The 15,534-nt window shown below is 39.7% G+C and overlaps 1 protein-coding gene across 2 annotated transcripts in view; it reads left to right on the forward strand.

Annotated features, from left to right (window-relative positions):
• Window positions 1-15,534, forward strand: part of enox1 (ecto-NOX disulfide-thiol exchanger 1) — a 142,375-nt gene that overhangs the window by 89,594 nt on the left and 37,247 nt on the right. For both annotated transcript variants that reach the window (XM_080290808.1, XM_026145384.2), the window contains exons 3-7: window positions 1,496-1,644; window positions 2,311-2,445; window positions 13,119-13,286; window positions 14,264-14,470; window positions 15,186-15,419. In XM_080290808.1, the coding sequence (XP_080146934.1) occupies window positions 1,635-1,644; window positions 2,311-2,445; window positions 13,119-13,286; window positions 14,264-14,470; window positions 15,186-15,419 (754 nt within the window). In that variant the 5' untranslated portion in view covers window positions 1,496-1,634. The remainder of the gene's footprint in view (window positions 1-1,495; window positions 1,645-2,310; window positions 2,446-13,118; window positions 13,287-14,263; window positions 14,471-15,185; window positions 15,420-15,534) is intronic.

Raw genomic sequence — 15,534 nt, forward strand, 5'->3', positions numbered from 1 at the left:
TAGTTTATTTGCTTTCTGTTTCTTTTTCTGTTAGTCCAGATAAAATGACATCCCCAATAATGAGTTAAATTACCAAGAGCCAAAATGTTGCTCCGCACTTCCCCTGTGACACTAATTGGACCAGTGGAGGCTAGTTAGCATTGCTTGCTAACCTTCCCTTCCTTAGTGGCAGTGCATACTGGGGTCTCCAGCCATCAGTGACCCATAGCATAGTAAATTAGTAAAGAAAATAGCTGGCTGGTCCTTCGAGATCAAAATGTAATTTTCTTGAGTGTTCTATTTAAATGGCAGAATAATTAGATTACATGAATCAATAGAGTGCCATAAGCAGAGGCAAAATGCATTGATACACATTAAAAACACAGCTTATAGCTGTACCACCCTGAGCACACCCATCCCGTCTGATCTCAGAAGCAAAGGAGGGTCAGTCCCGCTTAGTATTTGGATGGGAGACCGCCTGGGAACACCAGGTACTGTAAGCTTGGGGTGGCTGTAGAGCAGGTCATCTGCTAATTGGAGAGTTTATGGTTTGATCCTTGGCTGCTCCAGTCTTTGACAAAATACTAACTCCAACTTGGTCTTTGATGCTTCTGTCATAGAGTGAATGTTATATTGAAAGCACTTAAGCATAGAAAAATGCTGACGTGAGTGACGCAAGTTGTATAAAGTGTATTGAGTGCTCCAGCAGAGTAGAAAAGCACTATGTAAGAATCCATTTACCGTTCAAAACCCAAACATTTCAACCAAGAGCTAAAACTTTAAGTTCTATACATATACGTTATGCAGTAAATGCAGCAAAGGGGGAAAATGTAACACATCGTCTTTGGATCATGTCTGCACAAAACCTCATTGCATCCTGGCTTATAGTTGTTGATATAGCTCAATGTGGACCAAAGTGGTGGGTTGACTGAAATTTATACTGAATAAGAAAAGCATAATTATAGAAACGGTCACAGTGGGTGTCAAGACACAGGAACAATGGTGCTGTTGTTGCTTTGCATGATTCCTGCTTGTAATTGGTATGGATGCAGCTGAAAAACCGGCCTGTCACACAGAAATGTGGGATTTGTTCAGCGTCACCGAGCGCTGTCAGTTTGTTCCTCTGATGTTCTCCGTGTGGCGTCGACAGCTCGGCTCAGCGCAGGGGTGGGAAACTGTTAATGAGCGAGATGCCGGCCCACTAACAACACACATAAAGTGTGTGTCTGTGTGCGTATTAAACAGCGAGAGAGGAGTTCATATCGCAGTTCTGTGTGTTTTCTAAGATTAGAAACTGCTGCTTAAGTGTCAGTATATGTGTGTGTACATGTGTGTGCTTTAAGCTTCTTTTCTTGGTAGAAAGTCAGCTGGGATTGGAGCATTTCTTCCTAATTGCCTAAAGATTTCTCTGCTCTTGCATCAACTTCTGGCTTAGTGATTCATTTCCAGTCTCAAGGATTTTTTTTGGACTTTGCCATGTTTCAAAGTCCTTAACTTCCTTTTTTTTGTATTCCAGAGGTGGACTGTGACTGTGGCTTGGAGTGGATGGGCCCCTGTGTTCTCCCAGCCAATAATCCATCCCTCCATCTTACCGTCAGCCGGAGGAAAGATCTGATGACAGGACTGCAGAGAGTGGAGAGAAAAGACCCCCTGCTATGGCCAGTGGTACATATTGAATTTACTGTACTTTCTGAAGATAGGCCAACTTTGTTAGGCCATGTGTGTGTGTGTGTGTTTTTTCCTTTTTTTGCAAGAAAGGAGAGAAAAAACTTTGCCAGGATTCTGTTGGGAAAGTTTCCCAGAGATAGCATAAATCCACGTGGAAGACAGTCCTCCTTTTTGAAGCCTTTTCTCCACATTTGTATGCCTGATCTGTCAGTTACAGGGGATTGAAAGTATCAAAATAACTTCCTCTGACCATTTCTGAGTTCATCTTCTGTGACAGCAATACTCGGCTGTTTGACATATTTTGTCCCCGGTTGTGCTCTGCAGTCTCCTTTTGTTATCGTGAATGGATCTATTTTCTACAGCAGAATTTATCACAGGAGCCTTCAGGAACTCCTGCAGCTAAAACTTTACTAAGTTAACACTCAAAGTGTGCCGGCTGATTCTGAAAGACTCGTTATAAAACACTTGTGAGCTTGGCTTAATACTTCGCTTTCTGTACAAGACAGTCACACTGGTAGCTTATTGAAAAGCAATATCGAATTTTGTAATACGAGCCATCCCCACACTTTTTAAAACCCTTTCCCAGAAAATATTACCTTCTCATTTAATGCAGTTTCATCCTGTATTGCATTCAATGTGTTTTGCTTGTCTCTGCTACAACAGCTGATGGTGTAGGCAACCTGGGTGCTGAGCAGAACCACATTAGTGTTCCTGTCGCTGATCATGGAGCCTGGGCCACGGCCATGAACAACCTGGGCATCATGCCCATGGGCATCAGCGGGCAGCAGCTGGTTTCAGGTACCTTCTACTCTCAACTTTACAAAATTTATTTCACTGGAAACCATCGATGGTTAATTATATTGAATATTTTTGTTGTATGCAAACTTTTTATTTGACTTAAGGATCAATGAAAGGATTACACCCTAGCAATTATCATCATCTTTATTACCCTTTATCCAGCCCATCATCATCATATATATATATATCCCAAGCTGATCCCAAGGATGGATATGAAGGTTGATTTAGGAATATTTTAAAGGGCTGGTTCTGTTTATTCAGAATCATATCCTTACCCTACAAACTTCCACTCTACATTGTCCAACTTGTGTTACTGAGGTTTCACCAATGAATTTTTTTGTCACACTGGTGATTGATTCTGTTCTGACACCCAGGTTCACAACATTTTCTGAACTGTTTAGATTACCAATAATTAAAAGTTCTTGGCTCATTTGTCTCATTCATTCAAAACAATTACTTCAAGTACAATCATGGAAATAAGGAAGCATGTTCTCATTTTAGCAGAATTTTAGCAGTGCAGCTCAGTGTTTTAACCCTATCACCTCTTATGTGAGAAAAAAACAACAGGTGGCCTGTTAACTAGCAGCACGTTCATGTTACGAAAACCTCGAGGATGGAGTTAAGTGGATTTTTTAAAAAGAGAGTAATTATATAAACACCTGTGAAATATCAGAAGTCGTCGTATTCGCTCTGTAAATATCATGGATATGTGACAGATGTTAAGTAAGGTGAATAAACTTATATGCTGCTCGATCATTTCTGGATCCAGGCCCTGTTTGTCCAATGAATGCATTGGTTTGTATTTGATTGTCTCAGTTTCAGAAGCTCTCAGCAACCATAAATCTGTGGATATGTATATTACAGGTCTTCATGTAGAAGGTACAAGGGCTGTATTGCTTCAGTTATTACCACTTAATGTTACCTAAAGAGACTCTCAAATTCTCCAGATGGAAATAAAATCACTCACCACACGAGGTAATGTTATGGTCCCACCACTTCCACCAGCACTAAAAAGGCTTGAGTCTGTAAGCCAGATAACAGCCTGTTATCTGGGCCCTGAGAAACAGACTGAACAGTGAGAAAAATTGGAGAAGTGAGTTTTGCATATCTGGTGCTGACTGGAAACAACATGAAAGTCAGGTTGATGTGAGGCAGTGGAAAAGAATCAATATGTTTTGATTAATGAGCAAAATCAAAAAGAGTTGAGAGAGTTGTTCTCTGGATACATCAAAATTACTGACCATGCCTTTCCATCACTAAACATTTACTAAACATTTCTTTAGTAAATCCCACGTTCTCCTGTGCTTAGAGAAAGTTTTGCACTCATACAAGCTGTTAGTACATCCTGTCCTTGCCGTGTTATTTCTTGGTAAAAGTAAAAACCTAGGTGTATCATTGAACTTTTTTTATTCAAGCCTGCATGTCCTGTGTTTGATTGTAACCTGGGGCTCAGAAATATCACTGAATCCGTGTGAATCAGTCCAAAACAAGAAAAACAGGGTGTGCACAAATGTGCACCATAGTTGGCTACAGAGGGGGACACGGGATGGGAACCATGTGAGGATTGTTGGAAGACCTGCGGCTCAGCGATGGAACTGGTTACTTGATAGGGAGAAAAGCAACCTGAAACGAATTTAGTCATTATTATTTATTTATTCTGGATGAAGCAGTTAGTCGGACCTGACCTGAACACATGTGCAAACATCTATCTTTTTTTGGTTTGTTTTGTTTTGACTAAATCAATGATGCATACATTTAGCATGAGGACACAATGACATTGAGAACGATGTCATATAATAACCTGCTACCCCAACAAACCCACCGAGCATGTCAGAACGATAGGATGTTTTTCTAGTATTTCATCCTTTGTGAAATTCTCTTTCACTTGCTTTAAAAAAAAATTTTGGCTTTTATTTAATCGGAAGAAATTTTTGGAAAATACTTGTATTTAATTCTGTTTCAGTAACAAATCTAAAACTTAAATGTAACTTCCTGACTGCTTTTATCACTTCTCAGCCAACACTAAATGTACCAGCCAGCACTGCTCTGCAGCCTTTCTTTGCTCTCCTATTACAGTTTTTTACAGACGCTAGGACACATTTCTCAATACTTAGGTCACGTTTGCAAAACTCCTCACACAGTGAGCACAACAGAAGTCTATGTAGGCTAAACTGAGGACCAGTTATCATTGTTTTGGCACAAAATGCATTCAATGACTACATCTCTCAAATTTCATGAATTATCTTCTCACTCAGACACAACAACTGCCAAAAATCTTTGTACGTACAGGACATTTTGCATGTGCTTACATACTGTTTTCAAAACTGTTAAACTCATGGTCAAAACAATAACACAATGCAAAACTTGAAAAGACAGCAAAATCCAACAGCAATATTTTATTGAAACATATTTCCAATCTAAAAATGCAGTTTAACCAGCCACAGCTGATTCTCATTGTAGATGAACATCTACACAGATGTTACTCCTTCAATTTCATTACAAAAGGAGACAACTGCTGAATAGGTTTTTTTGTGATGTAAACATGGACCCAGCCAGAAATGGAGTGGAATAGCATTACTATTGTATGTGTATCAGTGGATGGTGTGTATACAAATTCTTGTATTTTGGGATTACTTAGTGCAAAAAAATAAAAATACATAAACAAATATTAACGAATTCTGCATGATGTCTGATTCATTCCAGTAACATATATTGAAATTATAAACAGAGATGTGTCCTTGTTTTACACAAGAAAACACTGTGTAATGCTACATGTTGTTAGTGTTTTTTAGGTCATTGTTTTGTGGGTGACAAAGTGTGTTTGTCGGCTGTCAAACTTTGCTAGTGTTCTGGAAGAATGAGTTTATTTGAGACCTGAATGAAGTGTTTTGGTAGTTGTAGTGCATTTTGAATGTGAAATGAACTGCTTTGCCAAGCTGACGGTCAGTTAGGAGGATTGTGTGAAGAGTTTTGCAAAAGTGACCTAAGTATTGAGAAATGTGTCCTAGCGTCTGTAAAAAACTGTAATTATCCCCCAACAGATTCTTCCTGTGAATCTTTGGAGCGTTCCTGGACCACAAAGCAGATATTAATCATTATGAACGCTGGACATTTTCTTATAATCTGTGTGTTGTTATAAGAACAGAGTGCTTCTTGCATCAGCAGGCAGAAATTTTCCAGATATATCAAACTGTGACACTTTGCTAAAGAGGGCAGGGCTGGAAAAAGCATTCGTCTCAATATAAACTGAAACATCTGGACATAATAAATACTGCTGTTTTGTTCTCTCTTTTTTTTCTTCTTTTTTCATATGTAAACCATATACCTCAAAAAGTGCCCGGCGGACTATGAAGTGTAACCAGAGAAATATATGCAAGGCCACAACTAAAAACTGAGCTGTCTGTGTACCTCAGCAGGGTGTACAGTGTGGCTGTGCTCCAGACTAACCGCTCTCACTTGTTATTTCAACTAAAACTACACTAAGTTCTGTGTCTAGCTGCTCTGTTTCGTTTTCTCTTTCTCTGGGCTTAATTTCACCTCAGGATCTATTTACGAAATTGTCTTTCTGAGACGTGGGGATTTGTCTGAGCTTTATGGTCGCATGTGTGTTACCATGTAAGAGCTGTCGTTGTATAAGTGCTGCATTGTGGGGCTTTAATATGTGAGCACGTGGGGAGATTTGTTGAGTTGTTGTTTGTGTGTGTGTGTTAAGTCCAGAATAATTGAATGCATGGATTTAACTGAGTGAAGCCACAATGAGGAGAGAGGAGCTGTTGTAGGGAGGGACAAACAGCATCGTAGCAACCAAATTCCTGTGGATCCGAGTGGAAATATTAAAATGATGACATGCTCTTTCACTCTGATGATGTGATGAGACTACACCTCTGGCAACATCTGCAGCTCTCTTCCCTTGTTAAACTACAGGGAGGGAGGGAACGTTTAGGTAATGAAAGGCGGACAGAAAAAAAAGACGGATGAGTGGATCAGATATGTGTCTTTTGAAGGGTCATACCACAGAAACATGTGTTTCTGCTTTCATACGTTTCTAGGAGGTGCTGATAGTATTCAGAGACTTTATTTAAAGTAATAAAATAGTATGTGTGTGTGGATCTGAGTTTACTTTGTGTTTTATTGTGAAGTTTAGTTCCTCATGTGGCTCCCCTTTGTTCTTTTCCCCACCCACATCTCTGCCTCATTTCAGTTCATCTTGTGCCCTTTTATCTCTCTTTGGTGTGTATGTTTCATCTGTGTTCTCTCAGTCTGCTTTGGTGATTTCTTGATAGTAGTTTGGATTTTTGCAGGTTGTTTGTTTGACCCTATATAAAAAGACCACTGCAGGACAAAGCACGCGGAGCCTGTGACATCACATAAGTGGACCTGATGAATTTAGAGAAGACTTAAAGATTGCTGGGCCCAGTGCAGCTGGTGGGTGAACCAAATTTCCTGCTGTGTATTTGAGCAGCTTAAACCAAGAATTATTTATAAATTAGTTTGGACTTAACTTGAGTTACAGTTACAGTGAGAATCAACAGAAGCAATGCCTGAAACAAAAGTAAATGACCATTGATGCTGCATCATTTCACATTTTGTGTTATCTGTACAAAATAAACAGAATCCTGTAAGAACCTGATGCCCTCTCGTCGTCTCGTCTCCTTATACGCCCACAGTGTCACAATGCAACATTAAGCAAAAGGTGCAAAGGCCAATCTTCAAGACTAAAAATAAAGCAGGTAAACTTTCCTAACTGCAGCTTCTGTCGTTCTGTGTTATAAGAAGCAAACTTTAATGTTAATCCTGCTAACCCTAGCTATTGCACAGATGTAATGCAGTTAAAAAAGTCCAGAATCTAAAAAGTATATATATTTAAGTTTATTACAAGTACCAACACTTTGAACTAATATGCAGAGTCATTTGTTATGATATTGTAAAGTGGAAACATGTGTGAAACCTGGACCCATTTGTTAAGGGCTAAAAACGAGGCCATGTAGGTCAGAGCTCCAGTGTGATTTGTGTTAAGATTACAATTAGGATACATTTAAATGCTCACTTTTCATTGTATGGGTGTGTCGTGACTGATGAGCTCTCACCTTGATGTTAATCACAGCCAGATGTTTCGCAGCATGGTCAATGCTACGCGTTTCTGTCAGTGGTTCCAGTGTATAGTACTAAATAAGCACAGTTAAAGGCACGATCACTGTTTTTCTACTGTCAGAGCCTGTCTTTTTACTTCATGGCTCTGGTTTTAATTTTTTTCAGTTACTAGTGTGTGTGTGTGTGTGTGTGTGTGTGTGTGTGTGTGTGTGTGTGTGTGTGTGTGTGTGTGTGTGTGTGTGTTTTTCTTCCTTATATTCCTTCCTCTGTTTCTGAGTCTGGCAGTCGCAGCAGAGCTCTCAGCCAGAGAAATGAACCTGGCTTGAATCACTTTGGCTCCTGGAGGAAAAGCTATGAACAAAACCAGCCTTTTGTGATTATGATGAATGTGTGGCAAGGAGATGTGTAATTTACCTGTCGAGGGTATCGCAGATGCCGTTTTAATGAGTTTTCCTAAGACCTGAAGAATCTCTGAATGCATCTTGGCTCTATGTGGTCAGATTAATGGAGGATTATCTCTCAAGTGTTTTTTCTTCTTTTTATAAGCCTCAAGATGTGTAATAAAGAGTACATGAAGCATTTTTCTCTTTGCTAAACAAAATGTGTTTTACCCTGCAGCACTCGGTGTGATCTAATGCTGAGTACAAATTAGTATATGTCTGGAATTATTAGCATTGTGCTGACCAAAGATTACCAGCATAAAGGCCATTTTTCTCCAAGAAATGCTTTTATGAGGCTTTTTTGTGGAGGGTTTATCTAATAATCAATCAAATGTATTATTTATTGAAGGATGTGAAGCACCAGGCCACATCACTCCCTTTGTGCAAATCTCAGCTTGAGCTCAGCAGCGTGGGGACTGACAAAATCTAAGGAGTAGTATTCATCTTCTGGAATGCTCTCCAAAACTGTCCTCATCCTTCCAAAGTCTGAATCTTTGTCAGTTCCATATGTAACACACCCATCCTCATGAATATCTGCTGCAGGCTGATGGCCCTATAACAAGATATTTCAACCTGCATTTGGGAGACAGACACTCTCTCTACTTTTAAGATTAGGTGTAAAACGTTCCTTTTTGCTCCCTACTACAGCTCCTCTCTCCACACTGTGTATTTCATCCCGTCTTCCTCCCCTCACCCCCAACCGGTCATGGCAGACGGGCGCCCCTCTCTGAGCCTGGTTCTTATCTTGACTGTTGTTGTGATTTGGTGCTATATACATTTTTTTAATTGAAATTCATCAAAAGACCTTTATCTACTTGTGAATGGAAAGAAAAACAATCTAAAACAAATGAATAAGAGCATCACTTACCTTATCTGAGAGGCACAAAATATTTGATGAATATATATCATCTAACATTTTAGCATCTAATCAATCCTCTGTCATCTTGGTCATTTGGAGGCAGAAGTGACGAGCCGGTGGAGTGTAAAGTTATCGGCTAACACTTGCAAACTGAAGTAGTTGCCTTCATGTATGGTATAGATGCAAAGAGGCAGATATGTAATAAATAGTGTTGACTAACATACAAATGAGTTGGCTACTGTAAGGAAGGACAAAAATGGAGACGCTTCATTGCTGCCCTAACTTATGAAAATGACTTGTCAAAAGCATAACTTTTGGCTGGGTGCAATTAACCACAGGTAAGCTCTCAACTAGCAGAGGTGAAGCCTCTGCTAGCACCTGGGTATGGTCACCTGGCATCCATCTCTTGGGAGTGAGATGCTTTTAGAACCGGACTCATTTCAGCAACCACAGGTTTTGGCACATTTGTTTTAAGGGATTTGCAATGCCTATTTTCTACAGTTGACAGGCTAACAAACCCTCCTGTGTCAGTGGCAGCTGAACTTCATTCGACCATGGCCTGCAATGACTTTGCCAAATTCTTCACAGAAAAAATCCAAGAAATTAGACAAGCAATTGGTACATCAACAGCAGATCCAGGATATGTACTGTGTCCACCAAAAAACTGTTTAAACACCATGAAACAGTTTCAACCTATTAACAGCAAAGACCTGGAGGACATCTTAGGTAAACTGAACTCCTCCTCCTGCTGTTTAGATGTCCTGCCAACAAGTTTTTTCAAAAAGGTCTCAAAGACTTTAGAGTCAGACCTGTTACAGATCGTCAACTTTTCTTTATTATCAGGTGTGTTTCCAGAACCACTAAAAACTGCTGTAATCAAACCTATACTGAAAAAGGACAATCTTGACAAGACACAAATGAACAACTGCAGGCCGATCTCAAATCTCCCATTTTTAAGTAAGATCATTGAAAAAGCAGTTTCTCAACAGCTCAGTTACTTCTTAAAACAGAATAATTGCTACGATGCCTTCCAGTCAGGTTTTAGACAGAACCACAGCACTGAAACCGCTCTGACCAAAGTGTTCAATGACATATGTCTGAATACAGACAGTGGAAAAATGTCAGTCCTAGTTTTACTGGATCTCAGTGCAGCATTTGATACAGTTGACCACAACATATTACTCAAACGACTGGAGAACTGGACAGGTCTTTCAGGAACTGTACTAAACTGGTTCAAAACATACTTAGAAAACAGGAAATACTTTGTATCAATAGGTAACTTCACATCTGAGCAGACAAGTATCACATGTGGAGTTCCCCAAGGTTCCATCTTGGGACCCCTTCTGTTTAACATCTACATGCTCCCACTGGCACAGATTATAAACAACAACAAAATAAACTATCACAGCTATGCAGATGACACACAAATATATATCACAATGTCACCAGGAGACCGAGGCCCTGTACAGGCTCTTGGTAAATGCATTGAGGAAATCAATGACTGGTTGTGCCACAATTTTCTCCAGCTAAACAAAAACAAAACTGAGGTAATAGTCTTTGGCGCCAAAGAAAAACAATTACAGGTCACCAGAGAACTTCAATCTATACATCTAAAAACCACAAACCAGGCGAGAAATTTGGGTGTAGTGATGGATGCAGACCTAAACTTAGAAAAACACATTAAGACAATAACAAAGTCAGCTTACTATCACCTCAAGAATATTTCAAGGATAAAAGATCTGATGTCTCAACAGGACCTGGAAAAACTAGTCCATGCATTCATCTTTAGTAGGCTTGATTACTGTAACAGCATCTTTACAGGTCTACCTAAAAAATCAGTCAGACAACTACAGCTCATTCAGAACTCTGCTGCTCGAGTCCTCACTAAGACCAAAAAAGTGGACCACATCAGTCCAGCTCTGAGGTCTTTACACTGGCTGCCTGTCCGTCAGAGGATAGACTTTAAAGTTCTGATGCTGGTCTATAAAGCTCTAAATGGTTTAGGACCAAAATACATCAATGACCTCCTGACCCAGTATGAACCTTCCAGATCCCTCAGGTCATCTGGATCCGGTCTTTTATCAGTTCCCAGAGTCAGAACCAGACACGGAGAAGCTGCATTCAGCTTTTATGCTCCTTATATCTGGAACAAACTCCCAGAAAGCCTCAGATCAGCTGAAACACTCAGTTTATTTAAATCCAGGTTGAAGACTCACCTATTCTCAGCTGCATTTGAATAAAGCACCAAATCCACACTTTTAAGCTTAAATTTCAAAACTTACATTTAACTACTGATTTTATCTACTGTTCTGATTTTATCTGTTTTGATTTTATATACTGTTTTGTTTGTTTGTTTGTTTGTTAATTAGTTAGTTAGTTTTTTTGCTTGTTTTAATAAATTTTAAATCATGCTTTTTATTTGTTCTTGTTTCTAATGTCTCTGTAAAGCACTTTGAATCACCTTGTTGTTGAATTGTGCTATACAAATAAACTTGCCTTGCCTTGCCTATGAGGAAAGAAATGTGAGCGGTTTGAGAATACCATTGGTAATTTTATATTTTTCCCTTTATCCCAAGCTAACTGAAGCGCCTCACTTCCTGTGCTTCCTGTGAGCTGCTGATTGTTTCCAACGAAGGCTTGCAGTGTGCTGAATGTTCAGACCGGCAGGAGTAAAAGCCTTCGCACTAAATCACTGGTGCATTCTATCAATCCTCTGTACAAAGCAGGAAAAAAAGAAACGTTTATTTTTTATTGAATTTCTGTAAGGGACGTTTGTCCTTTCCGAGTGTGACAGCTTCCCTCGCCTGTAATCTGAATCACTTTATTTTCTGTGGTGTTGTGGCTGTGTGGGCAGCGGTGGGGTGGTGGGGGTGATTTTCTGCTGACGGTTTGTTCCTCCCGCTCCCTTGTTATTGCAGTGTTGAAGATAGGAACATGCAATGCTGCTCCGCCCTCCTCCAACCTGCCTGTTCTATTTTCACCCAGACAGCTGAAGCATTGCTCCTGTCGCCTCTGTCCTCTCACTGTTTATCTTCCCCCTTCTTCCTCACTTTCTCTTTGTCCTAGAGAACAGAGATTTTCTTCTTCCCTCTCTCTCTCCTCTCCTCCCTTGCGCTTTTCCCATTAGTACACTCGAGATGATATTTTCTTGTCCTTTTCCAAGGATCCAGTCCCCAGTTTTTCTTTTATCTCTTATCTAGGGAGTGATGGTTTATACTTCCTTTTTCTTTTTTAACTAATTTCCTTTTCTCTTCTGCATATGCGGTTGATGTTGTATATACGAGCTCTTGTTATGACCACTAATCGGGTTTTAACGGTAACAACCTTCCAGCCATCTAAGTCCCAGAGTCCTAATGAATTCAACAATAGTCAAAGGAGCTTGGAAAGAAAGCGACAGTCACACATGACCTGGATAACTAAGAACCTACACAGAAACCTCAACAATAACAGTTTTATTGGTTCTTCAACAGGATTTAAAAATGTTAAAGTGCAATTATAACCCAATAATGCTTTTGTTTTCTCCTCTCACAAAAATGGGTTATTGTCCGATTTAGCTCACTTTCCTCTATAAATATGCCCTGTTTCTCTATAAATAAACCATCCACTGGTTTAATAACGGCCCTTAAATATACCAACTCTTGGTACTGAATAAACCATTCCCCTGAATAGTTTGGCGGTGCCAATGATGGTAACTATGAGCGTTTGAAAAGGGAATTTATTCATGTGGAAACTCCAGTTCAGGACCAACTTGTGAGGCAATCACTGAGGTGTAAGTGAAGCATTGCAAATGTACAACAGCGGCATCACAATACCCATATATTCATAATAATAACAGTGATATTTAAAAATAAAGCACAACAATATGAAGTCAAATGTGTCTTCTTCACACATTTAGACTTTTCAATATTTTCCTATTTAGACCTTGGATGGTCTAAATTACAGTGTCACTGTCAATTACAGTGACAGAGAATTTCCTCTGGGGAGGGTTGCTAACAAAAGTTGCTGAAATGTGTCTTTCACAGCCACAAATGTAAACGTTGTGATGATGCTAGAACAAGTCACTGAATTTAACCTCTGCTCACCGTGAATGTCTTTACAAAACATTACATCATTCCATTCATTGGATAGATGTTATATCTCTCACCAACCAGCACACACACCATCCCTAGAGACATGGCGCTAGCATGACTGAAATCAGACTATATCATTCTTTACGTACTGGAAAAGAAAGTATGAAAAATTATGGTTTTTGTTGTGTAATCTGTTGTTATTCTGTCATGCAGATTCTCTGTGTATCCAGAGATTCGACCCTGGGCTGGGACTCATTGCACCCATAAACCCCATGATAGCAGGAATCAGCCTGGTCCCCCCTCCACCCGTTCCCCCCGACATGCCCGTCATCAAGGAGATCATCCACTGCAAGAGCTGCACTCTCTTCCCTCAGAACCCTAGTAAGACTGTACTTTAATGTAGAACCGATAAACTTTACCTGAAAACTTTTAGGGGTGTGACTTTTGCAGTAAAGGTAGACAGCAAAATCAGGCTAGTAAAAGTAAACTGATTAGCTCAAAGGTACAGTCAGTAATGTTTATATACTTATTTAATAGAAAAAAGTCCAGAAGTTGTCTCCTTCAACAAAGAAGCAAAAATGTGAAAGAGGCAATGCAACAAGCATTTTTGAATTCTCTTCCTCCTCATCTCAAGCTCCATCTTTTATATAATGATAATAATGAGCTGGCTAAACAACAACAGCTGTTTATAACACTTTGCCAGCTAATGTTACACTCGAGTGTCCAAAGAAATGACGCTTTCCTCTCATAAACAGTTTGATTACATTCTCAGACCATATGAGAGTTTATTCGCTACATGTCCAAGTCCAATAACGTTAGCTCGACTTCAAAGAAAGTTTCCCTAATGCCGACTGACAGCAGTTAACACTGTCAAAAACAGCAGAGCTTACCAACAGAAAAGTTTCGGATATCCTCAACAACTCACCTCAGTATCACTGTATCCAGAAAAATATGCATTGACACGTATTGACAGCTGAGGTAAACAGCAGGCTGAGAGCGTACACTAAACAACAGATGAAAGGCAACAAGAGTTGTTTGTCCTACAGCAGCCAACATAGTTAGAATTATGTAGCAGAATTTGAAGTGGTTAAAAAACTGAATTCAGTTGACTGCAGTCTGCTCATATCTAGTGGTGAGACTTTACAGGCTGTAACTTAGGTAATTAGCATAAATGTGAGATGGAATCTATTTTAATATTAGATGTTATTATTTAAATGTTGTTGTTTTTTTTTTTCTTTTTAATTGCTCAAACTTGACATAAAAGTCAATACTTTTCCTCTTTAAACTGCAGTGTAGCAGGAGAGCTGTGGATGATATGGCCATATAATCATGTAACCGGTCCTTTTATTGTGCCTCAGACCTTCCTCCTCCCTCGACACGGGAGCGCCCTCCCGGCTGTAAGACAGTATTTGTGGGGGGTTTGCCAGAGAACGCCACAGAGGAAATCATCAGGGAAGTGTTTGACCAATGTGGGGAGATCACCGCCATCCGAAAGAGCAAGAAGAACTTCTGCCACATCCGCTTCAGTGAGGAGTTCATGGTAGACAAGGCTATTTACCTGTCAGGTGAGCACTTTTCTTGGGAAATACAATGCCTCAAGTTTGCAGTTCGGATATTGTTTTCATTTGTTTGTCTTGGTTTGTTTTTTTGTTGTTGTTGTTGTTTTGATTTTTACAAAGCGGGCCATATTGGGATAAAAAGGTAGTTGGCTAGTTATCTGTTAATGCTAGCTTTGGCTGAGTAGCTTGGTTTGCTTGGTGTATCCATAGTTTGGAGTGAAAGGCTAATGAAATGCTAGCTAAAAACAATTGTGTTTTTAATAAAATGTACTCAGAATAACAGCAGATCTGCTAGTGTGTGTTTTAGTACAGCTGCATGCTAAACAAGATGATGTAGCACCTAGCTATCATTATCTATTAAGTTGACCGCTCTCTTGTTATGCATAACTTTCAGCTTTATTATCATTTTTCATTGCTTAGTTATATAAAATTCACCTTCAGGTAGTTGTCATAAAGAAGAAAAGTAGTATAGACACCACAATTGATTTTGTGGATTGTTTCTACTTCTACTGTTAAACTAGATATTATAAGAGAGGGTGAGAAGAGCTTATTTTTAGGCCCAGTCTAAGGTGGATATTTAAGGAACTGTATTTTTCATAATTCTTCATCATCTTCATGTTTCACCCTAATGATTTTCTGCCTGGCAGATCAAATCTAATGACATGCCTCTACCTGTTGTAGAAAATGCCTAAATATAATGGTGTTACCTTCTCCTCTTCAGGGTATCGGATGCGTATCGGATCCAGCACTGATAAAAAGGACTCTGGGAAGATCCATGTAGACTTTGCCCAGGCCAGAGATGACCTTTATGAGTGGGAGTGTAAACAGCGCTTACTGGCCAGAGAGGAAAGACACCGCCGCAAGATCCACGAAGACAGACTGCGGCCACCATCTCCCCCTCCGATTGTGCACTACTCTGAACACGAGGTAGCACTGTTAGCAGACAGACTAAAAGGTGAGCACTGGCAACGAGTTTGCAGAGAAAGTGTCATTAGCTTTGCATTGAGAAAGTAATTTCCATCACTATACGACAAGTTTACTGTGCCACAAACTTAGCAGATCAACTGATC

This window comes from Astatotilapia calliptera, chromosome 16 (genome assembly GCF_964374335.1).
Source record: "Astatotilapia calliptera chromosome 16, fAstCal68.1, whole genome shotgun sequence".
Lineage (NCBI taxonomy): Eukaryota > Metazoa > Chordata > Actinopteri > Cichliformes > Cichlidae > Astatotilapia > Astatotilapia calliptera.